The sequence below is a fragment of the Chlorocebus sabaeus genome, chromosome 12 (assembly GCF_047675955.1).
Source record: "Chlorocebus sabaeus isolate Y175 chromosome 12, mChlSab1.0.hap1, whole genome shotgun sequence".
Taxonomy (NCBI): Eukaryota; Metazoa; Chordata; class Mammalia; order Primates; family Cercopithecidae; genus Chlorocebus; species Chlorocebus sabaeus.
The window spans coordinates 74,415,190-74,432,946 of NC_132915.1; the positions used below are offsets into that span (position 1 = coordinate 74,415,190).

General features: G+C 38.0%; 1 protein-coding gene across 1 annotated transcript; it reads right to left on the bottom strand.

Moving 5' to 3' along the window:
* Positions 1–9,765: 9,765 nt before the first annotated feature.
* Positions 9,766–10,815, bottom strand: LOC103219089 (olfactory receptor 13C4). Its single transcript, XM_007968535.3, has one exon. The coding sequence runs from the start codon at positions 10,790–10,792 to the stop codon at positions 9,836–9,838; it is 957 nt and encodes a 318-aa protein (XP_007966726.3). The 5' UTR covers positions 10,793–10,815; the 3' UTR covers positions 9,766–9,835.
* Between the last annotated feature and the right edge of the window lie 6,942 nt (positions 10,816–17,757).

Below are 17,757 nucleotides of genomic sequence, written 5' to 3' on the forward strand. Positions count from 1 at the left end.
ATCACACTCCATTTTAAAACTCATTCCTGTGAAAGTTAGGTTTAAGACAAGGATAGCTTCTAATACCATTATTATTTAACATTAATTGTTATGGCTAATCCAATGCATGCAAATAGAAATACAAATTTAATGTTATAAATATTGGAATAAAAGAGAAAGTTACCAATACTAATGTCCAATTTTTTAAAGAAAATGGAGGAGAATCAACCAAGAAATCTATTGGAATTGTAAGAATGTTTAGTTACCTAGTAACATAAAAATATGTAATAATTAATGGTTTCTCTATAAGCAGCAGTTGCTTAAAAATTATCATGAAAAAATAATGCTAACATTATAAATACAAAATATGAAAAGCAATCAAAGATCTTTAAAAATTAAAAAAAACTACTATATACGTGAACTAATGATAATCTCAATATATAAATAATTTTTAAAAGCAAATGGAATTTTTGACTTATTTACTTTGCCCAACTTTCCATTGAAACCAAAGTAGAAAATGGATAAATAATAAATATAAATTATAAACTAAGACACAGACTAGCAAATGAATACACAAACATGTTCAATTTCACTTCTATGCAAATAAAAGTTAACAAATTCAGAAATGAGATGTTATTTTTAATCTATTAAATGGTCGACATTTAAAAAAATGCATATACACTTATGAGTAGCTGATGATAATGGTAGCTGCTTAAATCCATCTCCCTATATATCTTCCAAAAATACAGAACATAACAGAAGAAAAAATAGAACTCTCCAAATCCACATAGTAGACATAACTAGAAATAATACCTAAACTTCAAGTTACCTGTAAACACAAAATTTAACACCAAATCCTAACCCATCTCATGCTCGCAGTGAACAAAGATTTTCATGGAAAGATAGAAGGGAACAGAAGCGGGCAGATCTAAGACTGATCTAAACAAGGACAGAGCCCTTAACACAGGTAGGTATGATTTGAGGTAGCTATCTTTGAAAGCCATGGCTTCTTGGGTAAAAGTAAGTGAAAAGGAAGGGAGAGGAACCTTTGGAGATCTTGAAGTTTTAAAAAAAAAAAGGAAAGAAAAAAAGGAAAATTTGGATCCTGCAAAAGAAAAAGACTGAAATATCAGAAAGCATACAATTCTTCCTCATGTAGCCAGGCAATATGAAAATGCAGGAGGAGGAGAATCAAAGAGCTTTCAGGACAAAGAGTAAAATTGGCTTTAGTAAGCTAAAGCTATAAAGAAGTAAAGCAATCACGTAATGAAATTTTACTGCACGTCACAGACAGATGAGGGCACTTGTGACCTAAAAATGTTGTAAACTATCCAAAATAATGGAATGAATAGATTAAAGTAGGCTACATTCAAAGCTACTGTAAAATGAAATAGAAAATGAGAATCAAAACACCTTAGCTGATGGCAATCTCTGCCCCTGCCCATCAAAAGTAAAAATACACAAGAAGGAAAAATGGTAACACAACACTACAAACTGATAAATATATATATATCCTTAAACAAGCATTTCAGGGGAGTTTAAAACCACATTGAATCAGAAATTCAAAAATATAAAGGAAAGGAACATAATAACACACCAGGAAGAAATTAAAAGCTAATTGATTGAACTCAGAAAAGAAACAAAAGAAAAAACTAATTTTGGAAATGAAGACTAAAATAAACGTAGCCAAGGTAAAAATATAGATTAAAATGAAATGTAATAAGGGCCTTGAATAAAGGCAGTAAAGCAATCAACAAAATAAAGTTCAAGAAAATCTATTCATACTTAGTTGAAATGAAACACAGGCAAAGAAGAAATATCATTTCTTTTACAAGTATGTAAAATCTGAATCTCTAAAACAGAAAAGAAAACAATAGAATATAATTAATATTTAAAACAAGTTCAGGAAAAATTTCTGTAAATAAAGAAATGCGGAAAGCATCACCAGATTCCTAGAAACATTTATACAGCATAATCAATCCCAAGACATAGCCCAGTACAACTAGTAAAGTTCAAAGATAAAAACAAAAAATCTTCAAGTTTTCAAAATGAAAAGATTAATACTTTACAAGGGAAAGAGTCTTAATTCAGCATCAGACTTCTCAAAATAATCATATAATGTAGTGCATTTTCAAAACACTCAAAAAATGCATACCAAAAAATTTATATCCATTCAAATTGTCCTTCAACTATCAATGCTATTAAAATATGTTTGAAAGTGCAAGATCCAAGGAATGCTATACTCACAATCCCTTCGTGGAGTTGATGAGAAAATAGTCACTCAAACAAAAAAAGATACAGAAACTTGGGCAAAAAGCTAAGTGGAAAGCGTTTAATAAATTTAATTAGAGATCTAAGAAAATAAACAAAGCTGGGAATGAGGATGCAAGTATAACATGAATGTTGTATGTTCTGACAAAATAAAAATGATACAATCAGAAAAGCTACAGGGAACATCTGCTTCTTGCAATAATAAACTAGCTAGGACCAGTTTTAACCTTGATCATGAACTATTAGAAAATTGGACAAAATAAATAATAGTTTTTAAAAATTGATCAATCAAGGCAGAACTGTGACTTTGGGGAAAAGAAACTAAAATTAAGAGAACCTGTTAGACTCTGGTTCATGGAAAAGGATCCTAAAAAGATCACAGTGGTCTCACTAGATTGAGAAGGATCAGAATAAAGTTCAGGAGACTGGACAACTAGAGTTTACAGTGAAGAGCTCTGAAAGTAAAAAAGGCTAGGCAAAGAAAAAGCTCCGGAGACCACCAAAAGGATTCCGTGGTGGCTGCTGCTAAATTCCAAGCTACACATGGGGAATACTGAAACCTCATCGATCCAAGCAAAGAAGAACTAATAGAGAGCTACAAGCCCAACTATTCCCAAAGCTCGCAAAGGTTGGGGGGACATTTCGGAGACATTCAAGCAATCAAAGTGGAATATCTTCACTGACTATCCAGAGCATTTATTAGATACCTATGAATTGTTAGATAACAGTAGGATAAATGTAAAAGAAATGATGGAGTCAGAAAATCACTGAAGCAGCTTCGTTGTCTTGGGAAATACATGAGGTTCTTCATCACATGCCACACAGATTAATGACGTGGACTCAACACATGGAGTGGGTTAAGGAGCAGAAAGTTTAATAGGCAAGAAAGAACAGCTCCCCTGTACAGAGCTGTGTGTGTGTGTGTGAGAGAGAGAGAGAAAGAGAGAGAAAAAGAGAGAGAGAGAGAGAGAGAGAGAAGAGAGCGCAAACAAAAACTTTATTTTAAGGAATTGACTCATGCACTATTGGGGATGCCATATCAGATCCGCAGGGCAGGCAAGAAATTCTGGCAGGCGTTGTTGTAAGCTCGAGTCTGAAGACACTATGGAGGCAGAATTCCTTTCTTTTCTGGGGAACTCAGTTTTTTAATGTTGACAGCTGATTGATTCTATAGTTATTTCCAAATAAAAAGTTGTAATAACTTTATGGATGCTCAAGTTCTTTCAAGATGGCCAAATAGGAACAGCTCCGGTCTGCAGCTCCCAGCGAGATAGAGGCAGTAGGTGGGTGATTTCTGCATTTCCAACTAGGTACCCTGTTGATCTCATTAGGACTGGTTGGACGGTGGGTACAGCCCAATTGCCTCACCCGGGAAGTGCAAGGGGTCAGGGAATTCTCTCCCCTACCCAAGGGAAGCTGTGAGGGACACAGCCTGAGGAACCCTGCACTCCGGCTCAGATACTGCACTTTTCCCACAGTCTTCGCAACCCGCAGACCAGGAGATTCCCCTCCGGTGCCTACCCCAGCAGGGCCCTGGGCCTCACGCACAGAACTGGGAGGCCATTCAGGCAGACACCGGAACCAGCTGCAGAAGCTTTTTTCCCATACCCTGGTGGTGCCTGGAATGCCAGCGAGACACAACCATTCACTCCCCTGGAAAGGGGGCTGAAGCCAGGGAACCAAGTGGTCCTGCTCGGAGGGTCCCACTCCCATAGAGCCCAGCAGACTAAGATCCACTGGCTTGAAATTCTCGCTGCCAGCACAGCAGCAGTCTGAGATCGACCTGGGATGCTCAAGATTGGTGGGGGGAGGGGCATCTGCCATTGCTGAGGCTTGAGTAGGAGGTTTTACCCTCACAGTGTAAACAGAGCCAATGGAAAGTTCGAACTGGGCGGAGCCCACCGCAGCTCAGCAAGCCTACTATGGCCAGACTGTCTCTCTAGTTTTCTCCTCTCTGGGCAGGGCATCTCTAAAAAAAGGCAGCAGCCCCAGTCAGGAACTTATAGATAAAACCCCCATCTTTCTGGGACAGAGCACCTGGGGGAAGGGGCGGCTGTAGGCGCAGCTTCAACAGACTTAAACGTCCCTGCCTGAGGGCTCTGAAGGGAGCAGCAGATCTCCCAGCACAGCATTTGAGCTCAGCTAAGGGTCAGACTGCCTCCTCAAGTGGGTCCCTGACCCCCATGTATCCTAATAGGGAGACCCCTCCCAGCAGGGGCCGATAGACACCTCATACAGGAGAGCTCTGGATGGCATCTGGCAGATGCCCCTCTGGGACGAAGCTTCCAGAGGAAAGAGGCAGCAGTCTTTGCTGTTCTGCAGCCTCCGCTGGTGATACCCAGGCAAACAGGGTCTGGGGTGGACCTCCAGCAAACTCCAGCAGACCTGCAGCAGAGGGACCTGACTGTCAGAAGGAAAACTAACAAACAGAAAGGAATAGCACGTCCACTCAAGGGCCCCATCTGAAGGCCACCAGCATCAAAGACCAAAGGTAGATAAATCCACGGAGATGGGGAGAAACCAGCGCAAAAAGGCTGAAAATTCTTTTCAACAGTTTAAAAATGTAGACATAATTCTTAGTTTGGGGGACACAAAAATACAGGTAGTGGGCTAGGTTTTGCACAGAGTTGTTATTTACTGACCATTAAATTCAATAATAGTATTGTAACTATATGATGATAATTGTATTATGGTTACGGTCAAAGAATGTCTTTGATGCTAAGAAGACTGAGTAAAATACTAAGGAGTAAAGAGACAAAGTACCTATGCCTTACTCTCAAATAGCTGTATATAAATAAATATATATAATATACACACATACGTGTATATATAAAGAGAAAGAAATGATAAAACAAATGTGGTAAGATGTTAATATCTGAAGATTCTGGGTGAAGGCTTAAAGGAAATTCTTTTGTGATTCTTGCAATTTCCTGTAAGTCTAAAATTATTTCAAAACAAAAGATAATTTTTTTCCAGTACTTGCTTAAAATAATCTGGAGAAAGGGGATAACTAAGTACAGATAATAATTTAAAAAATGAGCTCCTAATTAAAGATAAGTGGCACATGAGGTTTAAATAATTATTTTTCTTTTATTACCTGAAATTTTCCAGAATTAAATGTTTACACACACACACACACATACCCACCCACCCACCCCCCAGACATGTAAAAATATTGGGAAGCCCTTAAAGTATCATTAACGAAGCATGATATAATTTAGGGGAGGGGATACAACTTAACAAGAGAAGTTAAAAATTTATATCAATTTCCATAATAATTTAATTTTCTAAAATTTATTCTGTAAAAACCTAAAAAGTTGCACACACATTTAAAAAATACTTTCCAAATAGTAACTCCAGGTGTTCATGGTACATAACAAAAACTGATTAGTTTTATGACTCCAAATTAGTGAGAGAATAATAAAATTTTAACAGTTGTTGGCTATAGGAGGTAGCAATCATGAACATTTTTTACTTTTTTGTACTTCTCCACAATTTTTGAAATTTTCTAAAATATTTACTATTTGCCACAAATTCATATGTGTAATAATATTTTGAGATTTCTCAATTTTCTGGGAGGACTGATTAGTTTTAAAACTCTTAATTTTCTGAACATTCATCAACATGAATAGAACTTGTCTAAACTGGAACAATACTGTACCAACTTTTTGTAGAGCAGTGGAAAGCATTTGAACCAACTTTTATAGATAAATAATTCAATCTGATATTAACACAGACATGAGATGCTGGCTCTCTTCCCCGTGTGGAAAAAAAAAAAAATAATAAAGTGCTTAAGAGACAACAGAAGCAGGACCTTGTCATACTGACATGTTCCTAAAAGCTGAGTGCCATAAGTCAAAGTTGGGAAAAAACTAAACTAGGGTCAGAACAACATGTAGGACTCATCCCAGTGGGAATGGGCAGAAGTTAAAAAGCCTTACCCACAGAGTGTGGTGCACACTTCTCCTAATCGAACCAAAACCAGCATCCAGTGTGATTCAAGTTAAGTAAAAGGAGGGACCCACAGCCGGAGGTTTATTATACAGCCCGTGCTTCCTGGTAGGATAGTAACAGTGCAGCAGGACTTCAGTGACTAGATCACTTAAGCCTAAACCAAGGAAGTGGATTGGCTGGGCATAAACCCCCATGTAGGAGGTCAGGGGTCATTTTGTGGCTCTAAAACCAATAGAAAAAGGAAATTTACATAGGAAATTAAGGCTAAAACCAGCTGTAAAAATGACTGACGATGTGCAGCAAGGATGTTCTGTGCTTGGCCATGTCAGAAGAATTCACAGAAAAAGAAACAAAAAGGATTGTAATAGGTTTACTGAAGAGTTTAAACTCACTGGAATGTAAAATGAAATCGTTTTCTTATCCCAGTCACTAATTTCAGCCTTTTTGGAGAATGAATTCTCTCAAAAATGTCTGGTTTATCTTGTTGATGTCCCAAACACTTCCGATTATTTTCAGCCTAAAATACTCATCCTCCAGCCCTCTTCTAGACCTGTTGACCTGTTCCTCTGTTATCTACAGCCTAGAGAGGGAAAGCTCAGCAAGCCCCATTCACCAAGCCAGATGTCAGCTTCTCTTTCTTTGTAGGCACCCAAAACCTCAAGAGGCTTTTTTGCAGTACCGTCTTACTTGACTTAGATTAGAACAGTGTTTCCAGTCTTCCACAGGATTCATAGTTGATGTTTTCTTTGTACAAATATGTAGGAGAATGAGCAAGCAGGTATGGTGATTGACAATGGTAGGAAGATTTATGAAAGATATATGGACCCAAATAATTGGTGGCTTACAAATAAGATGTGCTAGCTAGTATCCTTTGTCTTCACTTTGGAGTCCTTACTTCAGTTCCTCAGTTGGGACTCATAGGAAAAGTCAATCCGAACATTCTCTACAAAGGAAACTAAAATGAAGTTGGCACATTACGTCAGGTATTTTGTGCAACTTACTGAATCTTTACAATAACAGTGGGAGGAGCATGGTTTATTTACTCCCTTTTTGGAAATAAGGAAACTACAGTTTTAAAAACATGAATAAATCTAGCTGATACTATTAAAGTAGTTTTGAATTTCTACTCCTGTCATCTATTTTCAAAGCTTTTGTTTGATGTTTTCTATCGTGTTGTCACAAATACACCAGATACACTTAGTTTGGATATTGCCAGAGAAAATAACTGAAGGAATTTATTGTCTTCATGAGATCTGGGTCAGAACCCATTAGAATCTGCTTACTATTAGAATTTCAGTAACAGCAGATTACTATTCTCAGTGATTCTAGATGATCAAAGGTAGTGAGGGCAAAGAATAAAAATCTCTCCCTATAATTTTGCTTTTATCAGATAAGATCCTCAATAGTTGCACAATAATGCCATTTCTATGCTTCTTCTTTTAATTTTAAATGATAAAAATTGTACATATTTATGGTACACAAGATGATCTTTTAATACAAGTATTGTATTAGTCCATTTTCATACTTATATGAAGAAATACCTGAGACTGGGTAATTTATAAAGAAAAAGAGGTTTAATGAACTCACAGTTCCACATGGCTGGGGAAGCCCCACAATAATGGCAGACATCAAAGGAGGAGCAAGATGAGATTTGGGTGGGGACACAGCCAAACCCTATCATTCTTCCCCAGCCCCTTCCAAATCTCATGTCCTCACATTTCAAAACCAATCATGCCTTCCCAACAGTCCCCCAAAGTCTTAACTCATTTCAGCATTAAAAGTCCATGGTCCAAAGTCTCATCTGAGACAAGGCATCTTGTCACCTGAGACATCTGCCTATGAGCCTGTAAAACCAAAAGCAAGTTAGTTACTTCATAGATATAAAGGGGGTACAGGCACTGGGTGAATATGTCCATTCCAAATGGAAGAAATTGACTAAAACAAAGGGCTACAGGCTCCATGAAGTCCAAATCCAATAGGGTAGTCATTAATCCTTGAAGTTCCAAAATGATCTCCTTTGACTCCATGTCTCACAACCAGGTCACACTGATGCAAGAGGTGGGCTCTCATGGCCTTGGGCAGCTCCACCCCTGTGGCTTTGCAGGGTACAGCCTCTCTCTCAGCTGCTTGTACAGGCTGGCTTTTCTAGGTGCATGGTGCAAAATGTTGGTGGATCTACCATTCTGAAGTCTGGAGGACAGTGGCCCTCTTCTCACAGCTCAACTAGGCAGTGCCCCAGGGGACTTTGTGTGGGGGCTCCATCACCACATTTCCCTTCCACACTATCCTAGCAAAGGTTCTCCATGAGGGCCCTGCCCCTGCAGCAAACTTCTGCCTAGACATCCAGATGTTTCCATAAATCTTCTGAAATCTAGGCCGAAGTTCCCAAACCTTCAATCTTGACTTCTGTGCACCTGCAGGCTCAATAATATGTGGAAACTGCCAAGGCTTGGGTCTTGCACCCTCTGAAGCCATGGCCCAAGCTTTACCTTGGCCTCTTTTAGCCATGGCTGGAGCAGCTGGGACACAGGGCACCAAGTCTCTAGACTGCACACAGCAGGGGAACCCTGAGCCTGGCTCAGGAAACCATTTTTTCCTCCTAGGTCTCCAGTCCTGTGAAGGGAGGGGCTGCCAGGAAGGTCTCTGAAATGCCCTGGAGACATTTTCCCCATTGTCTTGGCAATTAACATTTGGCTCCTCATTACTTATGCAAATTTCTGTAGCAGGCTTGAATTTCTCCTCAAAAAATAAGTTTTTCTTTTCTGTCGCACTGTCAGGCTGCAAATTTTCCAAACTTTTATGCTCTGCTTCCTCTTGAATGCTTTCCTACTTAGAAATTTCTTTTCCCAGATATCCTAAATCATCTCTCTGAAGTTCAAAGTACCACAGATCTCTAGAGCAGAAGCAAAATGCCACCAGTCTCTTTGCTAAAGCATAACAAGAGTCACCTTTGCTCAAGTTCCCAACAAGTTCTTCATCTCCATCTGAGACCACCTCAGCCTGGACTTTATTGTCTATATCACTATCAGCATTTTGGTCAAAGCCATTCAACAAGTCTCTAGGAAGTTCCAAACTTTCCCACACTGTCCTATCTTTTTCTGAGCTCTCTAAACTGTTCCAACCTCTGCTTGTTACCTAGTTCCAAAGTCAGCTCCACATATTCAGGTATCCTTATAGCAGCACCCCACTACCTATTACCAATTTACTGTATTAGTCCATTTTCATACTGCTATGAAGAAATACCCAAGACTGGGTAATTTATAAAGAAAAACAGGTTAATGGACTCACAGTTCCACATGGCTGGGGGGCCTCACAATCATGGTGGGTGGTGAAGGCAAAGAAAAGGCACATTTTACATGGTGGCAGGCAAGAGAGCAGGTACAGGGGAACTGTGCTTTTAATGAAAGCATCAGTTCTCATGAAATTTATTCACCACCACGAGAGCAGTATGTGAAAAACCCACTTCTATGATTCAATTACCTCCCACCATGTCAATCCTACAACATATGGGGACTATGGGAGCTACAATTCAAGATTTGGGTGGGGATACAGCCAAACCATATCACATATACATTGTGAAATGGCTAATGCAAGCTAATTATATGTAAAAGACTCATATATCCCTTTGGTCTTACTGGTTAATAGCTTTCCTACTCAGCAAATATTTTATAGCAGCTTTTACATCTTTATTTCTCAAGCTATAGATTATGGGGTTTAACATGGGGGTCACAACCCCATAAAACATGGAAACAAGCCCCTCTGTAGCTTGCAAGTTGTCTTTCCAAAGGAGGCCCTGCGACTTCGGTTTTGCATACATAAAGAAAATGGTACCATAAAATATGATCACCACAGTCAGGTGAGCTGAGCACGTAGAAAATGCCTTGAGTCTTCCTGTGGCTGAGTTCATTTGCAAGATGGTGTAGAGGATGAATATATAGGAGAAAAAAACCACGAGCAGAGGAAGAACTAGAAAAGCAGTATTTGACACTGCTAGGGTAACAATATTGAGAGATATATCAGCACAAGCTAATTTTAGGACAGCTAAGATCTCACATAAGAAATGATTAATAACATTGTTCCCACAGAAAGGCAATCGCATGGCAAGTGATGTTTGCACAATTGAATTGATTCCACTGGAAAGCCATGATACAGAAGCCATCAGTACATACACCATCTTGCTCATGATGATGGGATATCTCAGAGGGTTACAGATGGCCACGTAACGATCAAATGCCATCATGCCAAGAAGTAAACATTCTGTTGACCCCATCGCAAACCCAAAGAACATCTGCACTGCACATCCAGAGAAGGAAATGTTTCTTTTCTTTGAGATTAAGCTCGCCAATGTTGAGGGAATGGAGGAGGTTGTATAGCAGATATCCAGGAAAGAGAGGTTGCCCAGAAAGAAGTACATGGGCATGTGAAGACGAGAATCCAAGATGCTTGCTATGATCAGAACACCATTGCCAATTAGAATCACTACATACATAACTAGAATCAGAGCAAAGAAAATGATCTCAAGTTTGGGGTAACCAGAGAGTCCCAGAAGAATGAATTCTCTCACAAATGTCTGGTTTACCTTGTCCATGTCCCAGCTTTCAGGATGCCAAAGGAAGACCCAGTGTATAATATTTTCACAGCCAAGCAACAAACGTAAAAAGTAACTTGAATAAAAATTACTCTAGAGTGAAACAGAGACTGTTTTAAAGCTCTGCCATTGAGTTATCTTCAACAGTATTTGTACCTAGAATACAGCTACACTAGGATGCTGAGAGTTTCTATGCCCTGTATCTAATACGTGAAGATCTACCCAGGATCAGAAGTAAATTCAGACACGACTTTTATTATTGAGGACAACCCAAGTTGAATTTTCTAAAAGCCTTAGACTATTGCAGAAGACAAACCTAACTTCTTCATTTAGTCAAGTCCAGCAAGAGAGCTGCAAAGAAGGAAAAACAACTCAACAAGAACTGGAATTTTGACCCAGTGTTTAATAGAAATGTTTAGAATTTCAAAGCAGGTTAGATGTTCATGTACATTTGTTTGTCTGCCTAAAACTCTGAGTGTCTTTCCAGTGAGTTAAATGTGTATTTTTATGGGGAAGACATTTGATAATAGTAAATTGAGCTCCATACACTGCAATTTAACATCTGTTCAAAGGTAAAGTTAGTTGTTGATCTCATTCTAACATCCCACTCTTACTATTTTGCTATTTCCTATGACAAGACCATGGTGTAGACCAGCTCTACAGGTATATGATGGAGAATCTTTGGAGAACAATACATGATCTCTATTTGTTTTATTCCATGGCTTCAGAGTTAATCTTGAGAATTCATTTGAGTAAACCTGAAAAAAAGTAATAGTAGTCAAACATATTTGTGTGTATGTGTGTGTAGCACTTTACAAAAAGCAAATGAATCTTCTCATCATCCTTAGTTTGCTTTTCTCAAATGTAAAACACAAAATGTGGCCTATAAGTAAAAAGGGAAACTTAAAGCTTAGCTCTTAAAGTTATTTTACCTTGTTTTCACAAAGTACTATCCAAAATTTTTAGCTTTGATGGAATTTCAATTTTTCAAATTTCATGGGCATATAAATCACCTGAGGATACTGTTGACATGTAAATTTTATGTTAGCATGCCTGGGGCAAGGCCCGTGATTCTTCATGTCTATTAAGTTCCCTGGGTATGTTGAACCACTGGGATGAGGGCACATTTTGAGTAGCAAGACATTGGTTCATCTACAGTGAGTGAGTATCCAGATGTTTCTGATCCAAATAGATTTTCTTTTGTGTTATTATATGGACTGGATTAGCAACCTGGAAAACGACCAAAAGCCTAATTCTTTTGTGTTTGCCAGCATACTCCAGGGCCACATTTTGCTGTTCAGTATACTTCAGAAAATAAATACTATTGAAACATTTTATGAAAGCAGAATAAACTTTTGCTGGACTGCTATAATATGTGTATGATATTACTGATTGCCTAACTTGAGCACAGTCCTGTTCCAACACAAGTAAGGGTGGGAAAAGTATGACACAACACGTCTGCCATCAAAAAGTTCATAATTCAATAACAAAAATATGAAAACTACACATGGAACAATTTGATAAAGAATATAATTATATCATGTGGCCAGGGTGAATATTATAAGTAACCTCAGAAGGAGGAGGTAAATGAGAAATAAATAAATCAAGTGAGAGTTCTGAAAGAATGTCGAACTTATAGCAGATCTGGAAGCACAGAAGGAATGGGGCAGGTTTGGAAGAGAAGAATGAAATGGCTATTCTAGAAGGGAGAGCAGCTTGATGTTTTAGAGGAGTAGATTGGCAGTACCTACTTTTCAGACAGGGGAGTTTCAGCAGAAACACATCTGAAAAGTTAATGAGGCAGACATATAGAAGGGCCCAAAGGTTAGGAAGAAAAAAAAATGGCACTCCTTTTTGTGTGTAAAGGACTTATTATTAGATAAGAACACCAAGCACAAGGTAACTGTTTAGCCGCTATAACTTTAGCTACCTTCCAAACCTGACATTATATAATTTGATTTTATGAGGTTTTGAATAGGTATGTGACACAAGGAATTAAGATGGTTAAATTAGGTTATCAATTACTGCCTGGTACACACATACACACACACACACACACACACACACACACACACAACCCATCATCATCCTTTCATGACTACCAGTTTTTAGGTTAACCAAAATTGCAGGTTTAGGGCTCACGTGGGTTAACAGTTTTGAGAATATCTGCAGAGGCTCAACCCCTACTCTAACACTCAGTTTATTATGTGATAAGTGAAAAATTTCTCTACAGTGTATAATGTCTTGGAGTCAGAAGCCAAACCAGACAGAGGGATTCTCGCTTCAGAAACAGTTTAAAGAATACCAGTAGAACATTTGAACTTTTAAGAGAAGTACAAATGAATGTTGAATCCCCAAATTAGAGATGAGAAAATTAAGTCTCAAAGAAATTTTAAATCTTTATTTCCCCAGCTTAAGACTAGAAGTACCTATTGAGGAAAAAAAAAAACAAAACAAAAAAAAATGCTTTTTGTTTATTTAAGTGAATAAAATCACTTAAACAACTTCTATTGCAGACTTCTATGTGCCCGATCCTGTGCTTGAAATTTGCTTACCTGGCTGAGGTTACATAACTAGCACGGGCAAAGGTAAAATCCAAAGCCCATTCTCCTTCCACTACTTCTCTGTCTAACAGGTAGCATTAAAATCTACATAGAAATCGTGTGTCAACAACAGAGAACAGTCAGAGAGTAACATAAATAATAAACGGAGTTCATACAGGTGAAACTTTAGTCTGTTAAAAATGTACAAGGAGAATGATTCATTCTTGAGGACTTAGCACTTCTCGTGGAAGAAGGTTCACGATTGCGGAGATTGAATCGTATGCCTTAGAACAGCCCATTTGCTGTGAAACTTTTCTACAGTACTTCGTAGCATAGGTCAAAATTCTCTCTCAAGCAGGCTACAGAAATCCTTTGAGGATGCACTGGATAAGGAACATCAACATTCTAGCAGCCCAGCCATGAAAGCAAACAGAAGAAAACAGAAAGATGATGACTTACCAGGAAAGGTGGTGATGATGTTCCAGATCCCGCCTAGACCTCCAGCCCAGGCCTGGCGAATCGGTTGGCTTTGCCTTCCAGACAAATGTAATGACAATGCATTTTAGGCTACCTAGACAGCTTCTTCTGCCATCTGCTCCAAGCCTTCCCCTCCTAGGAAGAAATTATCTAACCAATTCAATCCACCTTAAGCCAAGCCTGTCTTGCTACCCTTGGTTTTCTTCTGATCCCAGCTCTTTAAATTGGTTCTCTCATGTATTGTGAGATAACAGGAGACATGGGGAAGAAGCCCCTTTGCTTGTCTTGCCCATTCCTCTACACCTATGACCTAACATGGTGGCTACACATAATAGATGGGGTTTTCTTTTTTTTTTTTTTTTGAGACAGAATCTCGCTCTGTCGCCCAGGCTGGAGTGCAGTGGCGCAATCTCGGCTCACTGCAAGCTCTGCTTCGCGGATTCACGCCATTCTCCTGCCTCAGCCTTCCGTGTAGCTGGGACTACAGGCACCCGCCACCGTATCCGGCTAATTTTTTGTATTTTTAGTAGAGACGGGGTTTCATCGTGTTAGCCAGGATGGTCTCAATCTCCTGACCTCGTGATCCGCCCATCTCGGCCTCCCAAAGTGCTAGGATTACAGGCGTGAGCCACCACGCCCGCCCCAATAGATGGGTTTTTCTAGGCTCTTAGGCAATTTCCCTGTGCAGTATTTATGGATTAATGTTCAGAACTTTAATATGCACAAAGTGTTTATTTGCAGCAAGTAATCTGTTAAAAAAAAAAAAAGAAGAAGAAAATATATCTTCCTGTCAGTACTAATAAGCTGCCAACTTATAAAGAGATTAACTGGTTTATGTGCTGCAAGTATAAAGGTATCACCTAATTCACACTTGAACAGATATGGCATGGGGTTAGCCTACTTAAAAAGTGCTTGGGATTCAGAAACAAAAATCGTAGTTTTGAGTTTATTTTTTCTTCTAATATGTAGCTTGTTTTTTCATCTGTTAAATAGTTACAAAATAACTGCCCTACTTTTCTCACAGGTTTGTTTTGAGAAAAAATTCAGCTAGCATATAGAAACTACCTTATGGATTAACCAGCACTATACAGATCATAATAATGATAATATTATTATCATAGCCATATTTGGTAGTAATACCACATTGATAGCTGTATTGCCTAATAATATTCACACTATAAATCCACATGTAATAATAGCTTTAATTATAAATCTAAAAGGTACAGTTTCATGGTATTCAGGATTTACCTTTACAATGATAAATTATGTCCCCCTCCTAGGAGAACCAGGTACTATATCCTAGCATTTATGTCAGCATTATGAATTAAAGTCAGGTTCAACAAAAGATGTCAGATTCCACAGATATGGAACAGCAAATACTTGTTATGCAACAGGTATTATAATTGTTCCCCATTTCCCAGAGCAATTTAAAGTTGGAGTGAGAGATCTGTGGAATGGAGAAACTTCCGGTGCGTTAGGGACAGTGTCCCACAGACCCAATTAAGAGGGGTGCTGGGAATAGACTGTGGGTGAACTAAAGCTCACAAATGAAATAACATTCTCCTCCCCACATAACTTCTAGGAGCAGGGGCAGATGTTCACCAAACAAACTTCATGAAATGTGGGAGCTTCCTACTTTCAAATATATCTACCAAAGTTAATTCAAAGTACGAGATTAATAATTCAAATGATGTTTACTAAAATGAAATGCTAGAATTGAAAAATGACCTAGATATTATGAATGAAATAAAATGGATAGTCACTATGAATTAAATGCATTGGGATTTAACTGTTTGCTTACTTATCTTTATTCTTTTTGAAAAATTAATTTTATGCAGTACGCCATTTTCAAGCTTTTCTGAAATGAAAAGAAATACAGATAAGCAATAAAATAAATAGATTCATGGGACAAAAGCAACTCTATATGTTTAAGGCCAAAAAAGTGAAAAATAAATCCAGAATTGATAGTTTGGGATATTACTGGGAAGAAAGAACACTGAATTAAAGTGTCTTAGCAAAGTCTATTAAGCTATATTTTAGATATTAACACTTAGATTGTGACTGTAATTTTCTAGTAGATGTCACATTTTGTGTACAATGCTTGAATTCTCAGAAATAACAATTTACTTAAAAAGCAAAAAAGTATTTATGTATGCACATAGACACAAACACACACATACAAACACAGCCCCCACCTCCAACACACACACCACAAACTATGGTCTGTGTACATTAAATACGAATAGATATATGTCCAGAGTTTTTTAATATTATAAGATCATGGAAGTCTAGAGCTAGAAAACTCTGCAAAAATCATTTAGTAAGATTTTTCTTTCTGTAGATGAGTAAACTGAGGTAAAAGTGATGAAATACTATTCCCGAGTCATTGTTAGCATTTGACCTAGAGAGAATTCAGAACAGTCACTACGCAGAAGAACCATATAAAGACAATAACAATACCATATGAACAATACCATATCCACAATAGCTAATGGAATAGTCTGAAAATATAGACCTCATATGACTGGAAGACAAAGGACCCCTAAATGGAGTAGTAAGACATTTTATTAACCGGAAGAGAGCTTATTGGAGTAAAACTTATCTATATCTATTATAGAACTTCCCTTCTGAATTCAGAAAAGGACTAGAATCAATGAAGGGGAACTTTTATTCTCTTTTTGGAAGTGACCTCTAGGGGACATAAGATGAGAGGGCATAGAAGATATTTGAGCAATGCAACAAAGTATGAAAATATGTGCATCCCATTGTCTCCCTCAAGAGCAGGAAATAGACATAAAATTGATCTGCTTCTCAGAAGAAAAATCAGAGATGAATGGCAGTTAAAAGTCAGCGGCTGAAAGGATCCAGGAGGAGCCATAGCTGGCAAATGGGTTATACTGGCCCATTATCTGGTTTCCAGGTGGATAAAAGTGAATATTTACAGAGACAGACACTTCTTGTGGATTTAAGTTTGCACACCTCACAAATAAAGCAAATACTACTACCACCACTAGTATAGGTCGAGAAAAAATGTATTATTTTAATTTGGATGTTGGTCACCTTATTAAAGAACTCTAAAATTCAACATTGAGTAACAAAGCATCATAAATAGATTTATATCCATTCCCACTCACAAAAACATGGACAAATGAAAATTGAAATGAACAACTGAAACCCCTGCTTACAAAATTGGAGGGTAACAAGGACTAAAGGGATGTGTTTCACAACTAAATGAATATGTGTTAAAACTTGCTATACATGGAATTAAATGGAGACCACCATTGGATCTATTGTTGAGTTATTGTAGAAGACATAGAGAAGATAGTGGGAATGATAAAGGTATTCACAGAAACTTCTCTGTTTCTAACACTTTTTCTTTGTGTTTGCCTGCTTCTGTGTTGGCAGGACATTCATTGCATTCATGAGTTCCAGAACATTATTTGCTGACCACAACACCATGACAATACATCTAAATATTACTACTGCCCATATTCCTAAAAGAATGGTAATATGGATCATTCTCTCCTTTCACCTTTTAAAAGTGCGATTAAAGGTTTCTGTCTTTCCCACCTGGTGGATCATGCAGGCCTATATGCTTGCAGTTATCCAACCCTACTCCAATATAACAGAATTGATAAAGGGTTTATATTGCTGCCAACTTTATGTCAGTTCTCTAGCTGAACCTAACAGTCCTACTCCAGGGAGGACAATCTAGGTAAAATAAATTAAAAGTAGAGGAAAGGAGAAGTAATTGTAGCTATAAAAGCAGTCTATGAGAAGCTCTTTGGCATACTCTAAGATATATTTGGACGTTACTACTATGGTATGATAGTAACCTGGGAAGATCAACATTTGGGGTTCAAAATATACACTCAAACTCTATTTAAGCAATAAGCAGTTAACGACAACAACGTATTTGGTGTATAATCCAACAATGATTGAATT

Excerpts from the sequence above, each read along its gene's own strand:
- LOC103219089 (XM_007968535.3), bottom strand. The coding sequence starts at position 10,792 with ATGGACAAGGTAAACCAGACATTTGTGAGAGAATTCATTCTTCTGGGA.